General features: G+C 32.7%; 1 protein-coding gene across 1 annotated transcript in view; it reads right to left on the reverse strand.

Moving 5' to 3' along the window:
- The window catches only part of LOC141553317 (short-chain dehydrogenase/reductase family 9C member 7-like), a 38,484-nt gene extending 24,562 nt beyond the window's left edge, over window positions 1-13,922 (reverse strand). Inside the window, exons 1-3 of the mRNA XM_074285051.1 lie at window positions 13,424-13,922; window positions 11,629-11,781; window positions 6,825-6,955 (exon numbers count right to left, since the gene is read on the reverse strand). Of these exons, the coding sequence (XP_074141152.1) occupies window positions 6,825-6,955; window positions 11,629-11,781; window positions 13,424-13,832 (693 nt within the window). The 5' untranslated portion in view covers window positions 13,833-13,922. The remainder of the gene's footprint in view (window positions 1-6,824; window positions 6,956-11,628; window positions 11,782-13,423) is intronic.
- Between the last annotated feature and the right edge of the window lie 391 nt (window positions 13,923-14,313).

Here is a 14,313-nt window from a genome sequence, read left to right on the forward strand (position 1 = left end):
TATTTGTTGTTACCATTATTCAATATTTTACTTCTAGCTACAGCAAAAGGAGAAAAAGAAATAAAAGGAATTAGAATATATAATGAGGAACTACAACCATCCCTCTTTGCAAATGATATATTTAGTGAATCCTAGAGAATCAACTAGAAAAAAAACTAGTTGAAATAATTCACAACTTCAAGAGTCACGGGATATAAAATAAATGCTCATAAATTATCAACATTTCTATTACAAAGTCCAACAGTAAGAGATAGAAAGAGAAAATTTTATTTAAAATAAATATAGAAAATAAAAAATATTTTGACATATCCCTGTCAAGATCAATTCAAGAAGTATATGAACACAATTTAAAAAAAAAAACATTTTTTTCAAAAAATAAAATCAGATGTAATCATTTGGGGAAATGTTATTTATATGTAGGCTGAGCTAATATAATAAAAATAACAATTCTCCCTAAATTAACTTCCTTATTCAGTACCATACAAATTAAATTTAAAAAAATTATAGAATTAGAAAAATTAGCAAAATTCATCTGGAAAAACAAAAATTCAAGGAAATCAATGAAAAAAATATGAAGATGAACTTGTAGTATGAGATGTCACACTGTGTTACAAAGTGTGGTAATCATCAAAACAATCTGGTGCTAGCTAAGAAATAGAGTGGTAGATCAGCAGAACAGATTAGGTTCAAAATACATACTAGTAAATGACTATAATGATCTAATATCTGAACAACTCAAAGATTCAAGCTTTTGGGATAAGAACTCATTATTTGATAAAAATTGCTAATTAAATTGGAAAATAGTCTGGCAGAAACCAGGTAAAGACCAACATACATTGTCTCAAGAAAAGGTCAAGTAGGCTCATGATTTAGATATTAATATCTAATATCTATATTATAAGCAAATTAGGGTAAAATGAAATTTTTAGTTCTATGGGTAAGAGAAGAATTTGTGACCAAAAAAGAGAGAGTATTATGAGATACAATATAAATGATTTGGATTACATTAAATTGAAAAGCTTTTCCACAAACAAAGCCAATGCAGCTGAGTTAAGAAGGAAAGCAAAAAACTGAGGAAGGGGTGGGATAAGATAGGGATAAAGGTTTCATTTCTCAAATATTTGGAAAACTATGTCAAATTTACAGGAATATAAGTTATTACCCAATTTATAAATGGTCAGAGGATATGAATAGGCAGTTTTCAGAAGAAGAAATCATTATCTGTAGTGAAATAAATAATTATATGAGATAATGTTCTCTAGAGAAATGCAAATTAAACCAACTCTGAGGTACCACCTCATACATATTAAATGGGTTAATGTAATAGGAAAAGAAAGTGACAAACATTGAAGGGGGAGGAAAGATTGGATATTAATGCATTATACCATTGGGAAAGCTGTAGACTTATCCAGCCATTCTGGAGAGCAATTTAGAACTATACCCAAAGGAGTTATAAAGCTGTGCCTACCATTTGATCCAGCAGTAACACTTGTTCATTTATTTCAGTTATGTTCTGATTCTTTATACCCCCTTTGGCATTTCTTGGCAAAGACAGTGGAGTGTTTTGGCATTTTCTTTTCCAAGTCATTTTATAGATGAGGAAACCAAGACAAACAGGGCTAAATGATGTGCTCAGGATTATATAACTAGTATCTGAGGGCAAATTCAAACTCAGGAAGATCAATCTTGCTGACTCCAAGCCTGACACTCTATCCACTGCCTCACTTAGCTGTGCTTCACAATAATACTACTAGATGTATCCCAAAGAGATTTTTTTAATGGAAAAAGAAATATAAAACTGGGTAAACTTATATGAACTGATGCAAGTTGAAGTAGTCAGAACCAGGAGACCATTGTATTATAGTAACAGCAATATTGTACAATAATCAACTATGAGTGAACTTAGCTTTTCTAAGCAAGACAATTCCAAAGAACTTATGATGAAAAATTCTATAGCCCTCCAGTGAAAGAGCTAGTGGAATTTGAATGCAGATCAAATTATACTTTTCTTAAACTTTGTTTTTGTTAGTGAGTTTTTTGGGGGTGTTGGTTGATATTTTTTTCACATGATCACTAATATGGAAATGTGTTTTATGTGACCATACATGTATAACCTATATCTAATTATTTGCTTCTCTTTTGTTTGTTTTTTTAATACACATTGATTTATGAATCATCTCGAGAAAAAAAATCATAACAAAAGGGAAAAACAATGGGAGAAGAAAAAAAACAGAAGAAAGAAGGGAATAGAGCATGTGTTGATTTGCATTCAATCTTCATAGTTCTTTTTCTGGGTGCAGATGGCATTTTCTGTCCAAAGTTTATTGGGATTGCCTTGGATCACTGAACTAGTAAGAAGAACCAAGTCTTTCATAGTTGATCATTGCATACTCTTGCTGTTACTCTGTACAATGTATTTCTGGTTCTACTTGTTTTGCTCAGCATCAGTTCATGTAAATCTTTCCAAACCTTTTTTAAAATCAGCTTGTTCATTTTTAATAGAACAATACTAATCCATTATCTTCATATACCACACTTTATTCAACCATTCCCCAATTTTGGGGCATATACTCATTTTGCAATTCTTTGCTACAACAACAACAAAAACTGCCACAAACGTTTTTGCACATATGGGTCCTTTTCCCTCCTTTATGAGTTTCTTGGGATGCAGACCCAGTAATGGCACTGCTGGGTCAAAGGGTATGCAGAGTTTTATAGCTCTTTGGGTATAGTTCCAAATTGCTCTCCAGAATGGTTGGATCATTTCACAACTCCAACAATGCATTAGTGATTCAGTTTCACCACATCCCCTCCAACATTTATCATTATCTTTTTACTGTCATCTTAGCCAGTTTCAGAAGTGTGAGGTGATTTGTATTTCTCTAATCAATAGTGATTTACAGCATTTTTTCATATGACTATAGATGGCTATAATTTCATCACTGAAAATTGCTCATATCCTTTGATCATTATCAATTGGGGAATGCCTTGTATTCTTATAAATTTGATACAGTTCCTTATATATTTTAGAAATGAGATTTTTTTTTTAGAAACACTGGCTGTAAAATTTTTGCCCAGCTTTCTATTTTCCTCTTAATCTTGTTTCTGTTAGTTTTGTTTGTGCAAAACCTTTTTAATTTAATGTAATCAAAATTGTCCATTTTGTCTTTCATACTGTCCTCTAGTTCTTGTTTGGTCATAAATTTCTCCCTTCTCCACAGATCTCATTGGTAAATCATCCCCTGCTCTCCTAATTTGTTTTTGGTGTCATCCTTTATGCTTAAATCATGTATTCATTTTGACCTTATTTTGGCATGGAGCGTGAGATGTAGGTCTATGCCAAATTTCTGACATATTCTTTTTCCAGTTTTCCTAGAAATTTTTGTCAAATAGTGACAAAAATCCCAGAAGCTGGAGTTTGGGGATTTATAAAATACTAGATTACTATAAGCCTTGATTATTGTGTTTTGTGTCTGGTCTGTTCTAGTGCTCCACCACTCTTATTTCTTAGCCACTATTCAAATGGTTTTGATGACTGCTGCTTTATAATACAGTTTTGGATCTGTTTTATTATGTTCATTATTTCCCTTGATATTCTTGGCCTTTTGTTGTTCTAGCTGAATTTTGTTATTTTTTTAGCTCTATAAAATAATTTTTGGCAATTTGATTGATATGGCCCTGAACAAGTAGACCAATTTAGGCAGAATTGTCATTTTTATTGTATTTGCTTGGCCTACCCATGAGAAGTATTTTGTAATTGTGTTCATATAGTTCCTGGGTTTGTCTTGACAGGTAGACACCCAAATATTTTATTTTTGCTATAGTTATTTTAAATGAAATTTCTCTTTCTAATTCTTGCTGATGGGTTTTGTCAATAATATATAGAAATGCTGATAATTTAGATGGATTCATTTTATATTGTGCAACTTTGCTAAAGCTGTTGATTGTTTTGAGTAGAGTTTTGGATGCTTTTCTAGGATTCTTTAAGTATATCATCATATCATCTGCAAAGAGTGATAGTTTTAGTTCCTCTAATTACTTTAATTTGTTTTTCCTTTCTTATTGCTAAAGCCAACATTTCTAGTACAATATTGAATAATAGTGGTGATAATGGGCATCTTTGTTTCACCCCTGATCTTATTGGGAATGCTTCTTTCCATTACAAATAATGCTTTACATAGATACTGCTTATTATTTTAAGGAAAACTTCCTTTATCTCTATGCTTTCTAGTGTTCATTGGAATTTTCCTTGTGTGATCCCTTTCCAAAGGTAGTTCTTTTAATGACTTTTCCCCCCTCTATTTCTCTATTTCTAGACTATTGGGCAGTTTTCCTTGATGATCACTTAAAAAATGCTATCTAGGGTTGGTTTTTTTGTTTTGCTTTTTTTTTTTTTTTTTTTTTTTGTCACAATAGATAATTACTATTAGGGCCCTAAACTACCAATCAATGTCATAATCCCCTACTTGTTTTAATGTCATCTTTCTCCTTAATGGCATCTGAGGTCCCTTTTTAATTGCTAAACTCCTTTGCTTGCTAAAAATTCTTATGGATTTAGCCTGCTGTTAGTAGTATAAAAATATCTTTGCCTCTTGATTGGAAGGAGAGGAGGGGAAACAGGAAAACCTGGTAAGATTTACATGAACTGATGCAATGTACAGTGAATAGAATCAGGAGAATCAGTAACAGCAATATAGTATGATGAATTCATTTCAGTCCAAGATAATCCCCAGATCTAATGATGAAGCATACTATCTGTTCCCAGAAAAAGAAATGGTATTTGCTGAGTACAGACTAAAGCACTGTTATTTTTCCACTTCCTCTCATTTTTTGAATCTTCTAGTAAAAAAGTTATTAGTATAGAAATTTTTTACATGATTGCACATGTATAACCTATATCTGATTGACTGCTTTCTCAGGGAGTTGAGAGGGCAGGGAAGAAAGGAGGCATAGAATTTGAACTCAAAATTTTAAAAAAATGCTTTAAAATTTTTTTAATGTGTAATTGGGGGAAAATAAAATACTGTATTTAAAAAACAAAAAACCCCAAAAAATTCCAGGAAATGATAGCTAAATTGAAAAAAGTCTTAGATGAAAGAAAAAATACTACAAGCAGTCAGAAAGAAATAATTCAAATATCCCTTTACCACAGTCAGGATTACACAAGATTTAGCAGGAATGGGGCTTAAAAGAAGAGAGGGCTTGGGATATGATCATCTAGAAGGCAAATAAAAAAAGTGAGAACCAACCAAGAATAATCTACCCAGCAAAACTAAATATAATCTTTCAATAGGATGGATATTTGATGAAATAGAGTATTTTTCAAACATTCCCAATGAAAACCAGAGCTAAATAGAAAATTTAATTTTCAAATGTAAAACTCTAGGAAAGCATATAAAGGGTAAATAGTAAAAAAAAATCATGAGGAATTAAAAAAGATTAAACTGTTTATTTTTTTTATGTGGGAAGATGATATATGTGTATTCTAAAAACTATCATTTTTAGAGCAGTTAGAAAGATTCTACACAAAAAACATAGTGGTCCGATTATGTTGGGTGATGTAAAAAATAAAACATAAACAAGAAAGACATATCCATTAGGAAAAGAGAGAAGGAATGAAGAATGGGAAAAAAATACCTTATATAAAAGAATGCACAAGGAAAAAATTTTACAGTGGTAAGGAAAATGTAGGTCAGAACAGACAATGCTTGAATCACACTCACATCTAACGTTTCAAAGAGAGAATAAATAAATGCACACACACACACACACACATATATACACACATGCATACATATGTGTGTGTATGTATTCAATTGGTAATAAAAGACAGAAAGGATTAAAATATTGGTCACAGGGAGATCCTGTTTGATTCTTCCATGAGTATGAGTAGTCAAGGAAAGAAAGAAGAAATTAGTATATAATCATTGGTATATAAGTTGAAGTAGAATGTTAAATCCAAATCTTTATTTTAAAATTTTGTGACTTTTTCTTCTTTCTCAAGATGCTTATAAATATTATGAGAGGTGTTTGAGGATATTGGTGGACTGTGTTAATTCAGGCATTTCTTTCTCTAAATTGGGGATGCTTAGATTTAGACTGATATTAAATTAATCAATGTGTTTCTGGATGATTTATGACCAAAACACAGAGTATTCATATCTTTTTAAAAACATTATCTTTTAGAGATTATTTCTTCTATGACAGAAATATCCAACTAACAATTAATGCATATCACAATTATTGATGTTAGCCCCCCCCTTTTTTTTAATAAATCACAAGATATACTTTGATTGGGTTATTTTTGAGTTATACATAAAAAGTCAGTCTTTCCATGTGACTCACTTTCTCTATAGGTAATAACTAGGAAGGGATTTAATGTACTACTTTTGCATGAGAGAATATTTATCACCCACTGAATAGTAAGACATAAAAGGAAGAGTCTTATATAAAGAAATATTCTTTATATAAAAATATAAATCATTATCCAAAATTTGATTGTGTTCTTCCTAAAAAGTTCTATAGAATCAGCCACCTAAAGAAGTATAGAGCCAGAGATATATAAATTATATGAGCCAATGTGAGTTCTCAATTAGTAGGGTAAAATGTTCCACATGCATTGGCCCTAATCCCTTGAAACCTCAGGGGGATACATTCAGTTGCTTCTTCTCTGTAGTTTATATTCCAGACTTACTTTTCCATATAAATAGATAGTCATCCATTTCTGAAGTAGAGATGTTCAGGCATACTGGAGAATCATCCTTTTAATTAAGGGATTATTTTGATAGTTAGAAAAATTCACAAAATTACTTAAAATTACTTACCTTAACTCCAAATTTCTTGAGTTCAACCCTTAAGATATCACCACATTGTTCCAATGCAATTTTTGATAAAGAATAGGAGGCACTTCCTAATCCTATAAATGCATTTATACTAGACATGAAGATTAAACGTCCTAAAAAAAAAATCACATCTATCACAATAAAATCAACAAATTTAACCAAATGTTTAATATGGGTAGGATACTATACAACTCATGAAATGTACATTATGTGCCAGTCCTTCAGAAATTTATAGTACCTCTTGAATAAGTTGTTAATAAAATATATTTATATATTTAGTTAAACAAAAGATACATGATCAAACTGAGAATAATTTAGAAAGATATATAGTGAAGATTAAAGAGTTTAAGAAAGACAAATAAACATCCTTCTTTATTTTTCTATCATTTCCTCATTTTTCTATCCCTATGATCAGCCAGTCTTGGAACTTAAGTCCAATTCATTTTAACTTAATGCAATAAATTGTTCATATATTAAATTGATATTTATAAGTCATGCACTACCTATGGGAGATCTACTACCTAGGGATTCCTTATAAGAACTGTATCATGTTATCATATTTGGCCCTCTGTTATTTAGAGAAAATTATTCCTAATGTAAGTGGTCTAAACTGACATTTTTTGTACTGATTGGTAGTAGCATAATTAAGTGGATAATGGAGCCCAGGTTAAGTATACCTACCAGATGGATGTTATAATGGTGTACCCAAATTCTTTCAGTGCTGCTATGTTAAAGACTATAATACTAGAGTCCTTCCAAAAAAAATCTGGGCAAAGGAATGTCCATTCTGGCATTTTTCTCAAGATTTATTCCCAGTCATACTAATGTTAATGGGTATTGGATTTGGAGACAACAGCAAAATAAAGAAAACATATATTTGAATGGTTCTATTAATACAAATTATTTGGCTAGAAAGGTGACAAATTGCTTGAGATTTATCTTGTGGTAAAAAATTATTCTGGGATTTCACATTATATATGGATAGTTTCCTATAAAATAATCTGTTAAATAATTTATTGTTTGTTTTGCTGACTTCCAAGGGGATTTGAAGTAATTTGTTCAAGGTCATACAACTAGTAAATATCTGAGGTCAGATTTGAACTCAAGAAGATGAATCTTCATGACTTAGGCCTCATTATACCACCCAGCTTTCCTATAGATACTACCAGATATAAGAGATGATGTAATTAGAATAAGGTCCTACATTTGGACTCATGTTTCCCAAAAGATAAGAAATCTGTGTATTTTGATGACTTTTGAGTCAAAAGACAAAAAAGCAATAACAATAGCCAGGAATAATGTTATCCTTTTTTAAATAAGATACTTAACTCCCTATTTTTAGAGCAAAAGGACATTTTCCAATTCTCCAAAAGGATTTACTGTAGTAACAAATTAGGGGGAAAATGTGGTTTTTTTTTTGACACAAAATTTGCTTCTGCTGCAAAACCATTGCATATTCTTTCATTATGATTGTAGTAGTGGTATTTTGATGTTTTGATGGGAGCATAAAAGCATTAACAGTTCAGGAAATGATATTAAGGTTATGCAGTTTGACCCACATAGAGTGGTAGTGGTTAAAGATTCAAGATAGATTGATAAATGAAATAAAGAAATGAATTGAATAGAATGAACTTGACAGAACTGCCTCCAGAGCTTCACCTCAATGAATATCTATAATAATATTTTTGCTATAATAGCATATGAAAAAGAATAGGATCAAATTTCACCAGATCTTGGTTAAAAAAAAATCTTTCCCTATCTATGAAATAAGGCAGTGAATCATGATGTATATATTAAAACAAGCTACCTCTGTAAAATAAGTTATTATGAACTATCCTGACAGATGGAGTGGAAAAAATTTTGAATTATTGACTAATCTTGTAAAAATGAGACTGTACTAAGATAAATTCCATTGCCTAATATATATCAACCATATATTTTTGGTGACATTGTCAATTCTAAATAATTAGGAAGAAGGCCAATGCAAGCTGATGCTTTCTCTTCAAGTAAGATAATTAATAATCAATGGGTAAAGTTGTAGCTTAAAAACTTGCATGGGTACCAACTTTACATTATAGAGCTGCTAATAACAGATTAGAGATTCGAAGGTTCAAATGGATTCTAAGTATCTCTCTTTCTCCTATTCTTTCTGAAAAGTTCCTAAAAAATTCAATGCCATATTTGGTTAGTAAACTGCTTCAACTACTTTCCATGTTGAAGTCTGAAAATTCAGAAGACTATCACTTATATGACTGATGTTCCAGGATAATAGCAAAAGGATCTTATTTCCTGTTTTCTGTCTTAGCTTTCTTAGCTGTGATATTTTAATGTTTATAGAGCTTTTTGACCATCTGCTATATTAGAGATCTTCAAGGAGTACTTAGAAATGGGAGAGCCCAAAGTCAAAAACAATAGTTAAACATTTAAATAATCAGATCTCAGGTACCATAGAACAAACCAATCATACATATGTACAACACAACAAAGAAGCATAAAAAGAAAAGAAAAATATAGTATTTTTTAATGGGATCAAAGAAACTCTAATGCTTTGATTTCATTCACCCAGGGAATTCCCAAAGTGGAAACTGCCTTTGCTGATGTAGATCCATTATTGTTGGCAACTTAAAGTCATGGGCAATTGTCTAGGACTCTGAGAAGTTGGGTGATTTGCTTTTGGTCGCAAAACTAGTATATATGTGAGCCAGATTGTAAATTCAGATCTTCAATTTTAGGCCTTATCTAACACCTTTGGCATCTAGAAAAAGTGACATTATTTAAGGTTGTAATTCATGATTAATTGATGAATTCACTTTATTAAGTACCTGAGTGTTTTTAGGCACTGGAAATATAAAGACAAAATGGAGTCATTGCTATCAAGTTTAGGTGAAAATAATACAAGAAATAATAATAAACAATTCAGTTCAGGAGGCAGAAGATGCCCTTAGTAAGGTCAGGGGTGTGTTAGGGCCATTTTTAACCAGCTTGGGAGAGCCAAGTGTTAAATATTCACTGTGAGAAGTTATACTTCTGAAATCAGCAACTGGTATAAATTAGCCCTTGATTTATTGTTCTCCTGACTATATAGACTTTAAAAACATTTAATAATATGGATAAAACATAAAAGAATCTTTCTAAGGTTTATGTGATTTTTGTGAAATTAATACAGCATATGACATTATGAAATGTTTACATAACTTATATTTCAGCAGTATTTGGGCATTTTATTTCGTATTAATGAATCACAATTAGGTCAGTCTTTTTTTTTTTAAAGAATACATCCATATACCCTTCCAGTCCCACTTATTAAACATTTATCATCACATCCCTGTATTACTCTATAAAAATTGCTTGAGCTCAACAAGCTCCAGAGAATGAAGTCATCAGCAGATTGTGGAGGCCTGGTGACTATGAGCTAGTAATATGTAATATAACAATTAATAACAATAATGATAGTAAACACTGGCATTTACATACCACCTCAGTATTTTCAATGCTGAATTGAAATAACTTTCAGTTATTTCCACCAAGTATCTCGGTTAAGCATAACAACATTCCTAACTATATTCATATATTCATCAATATTTTTTAACAATCCCAATGATCTGATAACTTTGTTTTAATTAATTATTCTTTCTAAGCAGATGCTAAATAGAAGCAGTTTGACATAATGGGTAAATAGCTGGTTTAAGAGTTAGGAGTGCAGGTCTCACCTCCAACACATAATGGTCATATAACTAACTTTAAGTAAATCAGTAAACCTCTCAACAATTCCATACAAATCTTTAAGTCTGGGAATTACATTTGCATTAGAAGAAGAAAATTTTCACACCAGTAGTTTCCTAAACCAATAAATGTCAAGTCCAGGCCAGAAAACAAACCAATTTCTACATCCCTAATTAGAATTTTTAGACAAGTTCAGGGATTATAAATTATATTTTTTACCCTTAATTTTAATGCTCTGGGGCAATGTTTTTATAATGTGACTACTACTAGTGATGTCTTTGTATGCCAAGAACCTTAACCTTTCTCCCTCAGAGATCATGCTAGAGATGGAAGCAACTGGATCTGCTGAAAACTTCACTTCTTATGTACATTCATTTTTTTTAAAGGGATCTAACTTAAGAATCACCTTTTAAAGCAACTACGTCAACCTTATCCCCATTAATAATTCTCATACTTGTTATTCTACAGAATTTTTAGTTGACAAAACTTTGATTCACTATACTTAGTTTGTATTAAGGTGTCTTTTGTGATTCTCTTCCTTCTACAATATGCAGGACAATTCCAGAAATCTTAGTGCAATTTTGGGCTATTAAAACTTAAAACTGCACTAAGACTTTTGGGACATCTATTAGGCAATAGCTCTATAAAGCCAGGGATTATTTTATATCCTCACAGCTTTTATTAGAATACAGTACAAAACAGAAGTCCTTATGCATATTTGCTGAATATATATTGTATAACTAGTAGTCATTCATTTCTGTGATAAGGGGATAAGAAGCCAGGCTAACTAGTTAATTCCTAACATTCATTGACACAGCTAGTCACAAACATCTAGTCTAAAAAATTAAAAGAAGTGTTTTGTTTTAATATTATAATAACTGTTGTGTTATCATTTGTAATTAGATCTGAAAGAGTAAGCTCAGACATGGAATCTTGGAGCCTTAAATTATTGACAATTTGCTTTTATTCTGGCATGGAATATAAGTGTTTAAAATTAACTTCTATATCATTCAGAGTCCTTTACTAGCATCCATTATTTAACAATAGTGAAAATATTACTCACCTTGACTCTTTTTTATAAGAGGAAGAAGTTTTAGAGTTGTTCTGATGCTTCCCAAAAAATTGACATCTATAACTTTTTTTAATTCATCAAAAGATATCCATTCCATCTCACCACACAGTGATACACCGGCATTATTTACTAGTCCCCAGAGACCTAGGAGAAACAATATTTTTATAATCAGTTATTATACTAATGATTGAAAAAGAGAACCACTGTCTATCAAAACAACATTATAAGCTATATTATGACACTTTTGTGAAAAATTATATTTTTCCACCTTGTTATTATTTAAGTCTTTGAATGAGCAGTTATATAATTGAATAAATTAAAAAGTATTCTGTATCATTTGAAAATTGATTTTATTCTGTAATCAACCCTATTTTGTATTACTACCCCATTTTGTATAATTTCTCAAGCCAATTTTTCAGTCCCCGGGATAAGGTCAGGAACACACACAGCTTTTTCTCTTGGCAGTGATTTGCCATTTCCTTCTCCACCTATTTTTACAGAAGAGGAAACTGAGGTAGGCAGGATTAAGTGACTTGCCCAGAGTCACCCAGCTAGCTATTGTCTCAGTCTGAATTTGAATTCAGTTCTTTTTGACTAGTGCTCTATCCACCACGTCTTTTAACTGCCTTCTAGACATCAGAAAGTCTGCTAACTCAGGTCTACTAACAAAGCCTGAAAGATGCTGACAGGTCCCATAAAAAATTAATATTCCATAATTGTCAGAGAAAGATGGTTATTAGTCCCATGTGAGTATGCTAGCCCATGTCATGACGCCCCCATTCCCATGATGCTCTCTACTCTGAAAATAGGAAATAATTGGCAGAGGGAAGGCACTAGAAGGAAGAGCAATTGGGAAGGACTTCCTGTGGAAGGTGGGCTTTTTCCTGCAATCTGGAGGAAGCTGGGAAAGCCAGGAGGCAAAGATGAGGAGGGAACATTTTCTATGCATAGGGGACAGGCAGTGAACATACTCAGAGTAAGAGGAATGTTATTAGACAAAAACTCACAAATCAATCAACCAGTGAGCATTTAATTAAGCCACTTCATCTCTCTGTGCCTCAATTTTCTCATCTGTCACATAAAAGAGTTGGACTTGGTGATCTTTTAACTACCAAATTATCTAATGTCTCCATTCTCTTTGGAACCATACCTACCAGAAGTTCATTGGGAGATGGGAAGTTGGCAAAGATAGGGGAAAGGAGAGGAGAGGAATGACTTTATTCTAATTAACTTTCCCTAAAAACCTGTTCTGGAAAATCTCAGTTCTTCACAGGATTGTTGTGAGAAAAGTGTTATATGTGAGTTATTAGATAAAGACACATCAATAAACAAACATTAGGTGCCTACTCTGTGTCAGACACTGTAATAAGCACTGAGGATATAAGTACCAAAAAAAGATTAAACTATCCCTTCTATGCAGGGAACATTTAAGAGGAATAAAAAAGAAATGGTATGAAGAAGACTTAGGGAGGAAAAGAAAATTTTGGATATGATTTATCACTCTTTTTGCCCTGGGGATAGGATATAACTATGCACATTAGACTGGAAGAAATTCCATTGGGCTATGCTGGTTGTGGATTGCAATCTTAGAAACTCATTTCTCCTCCACTCACCTTTCTCCCTCAAGTCTGGGATTCAGCCATTAGTCTTTACTCTTATCTATCTAGCAAACCCTGTCTAGGGGTAAAACCAGTGGATGTTCTCTTTGTGAGGATAGGTCTTAGCCTTCAGGGTGTCCATAGAATGACTAACTGGGGTCTGCTCTGAAGTAAGGAAAATACTGTACCCTTTTCAGGCAGATTCTTCAGGAGGAAGTCCTTGGCATCGGCCACATCTTGATCTTGAGTGACATCGAGTTTAAAAACATGCATGCGACGGCTAGCTCCAGCTTCCTGCCTCAGACGTTGTGCTCCTTCCCCATCTGGAAAGAGGCAAGTGGCAAACACAGTGAAACCAAGATGGAACAGTCTCAAGGCCAGGGAATGCCCAAAACCAGTATCACAGCCAGTGACAAGCACAGCTTTGCCAGTCACATCAAGTTTTTTCTGATGAAAGCTTACAAAGGAGGCAAGTTTTCTCCAGGCTAGCAGTAATAGTCCCAAAAGGAGAGCTCCCCAGAACAGGTGATTCCAACCATGCATGAATCCTAACATCATAGGTTCAACACAAAGGAAGAAATTGGGAATTACAAGCATAGCCTGACTTATCTTCTAAGATGATAACAGAACATAGAGAAATGTGCCTTCCTTACACAACAAAGAGAAACGTGATGCTAAATACTTTAGGCTAACTGGAAGGACTGAGTAAGCCCTGGATAAGTTCCTCCCCCAACTCCTCCCTGATAGTTGAATGGTTGTTACAGGCTGTGCTAGGAGGGGGATGGCTACTCTATAAACAAATAGACTGAAGGGGTAAACTAAAGGACGCAAAGGGAAGTCTGGGGAATGTGCTGTGCTGGGTTTTGTATAGGCTTCCCTGGACTTGCCCCTGGCATTATTCCTAAATTGTCCCAAACTAGGGAGAAGAATAAATTCAGTTAGGAGAAACAGGAAGGATTATTAGAACAACAACATTTACAGAATAAACAAAGAAGAAAAAGCAGGAGAACTCTAAAAATGAATGGAGGTAGTGTGCAAAAATGTTGACTTTGGAATTACAGGAAATAACCCCAAATCT

The sequence above is a fragment of the Sminthopsis crassicaudata genome, chromosome 2 (genome assembly GCF_048593235.1).
Source record: "Sminthopsis crassicaudata isolate SCR6 chromosome 2, ASM4859323v1, whole genome shotgun sequence".
NCBI classification, from domain to species: Eukaryota; Metazoa; Chordata; class Mammalia; order Dasyuromorphia; family Dasyuridae; genus Sminthopsis; species Sminthopsis crassicaudata.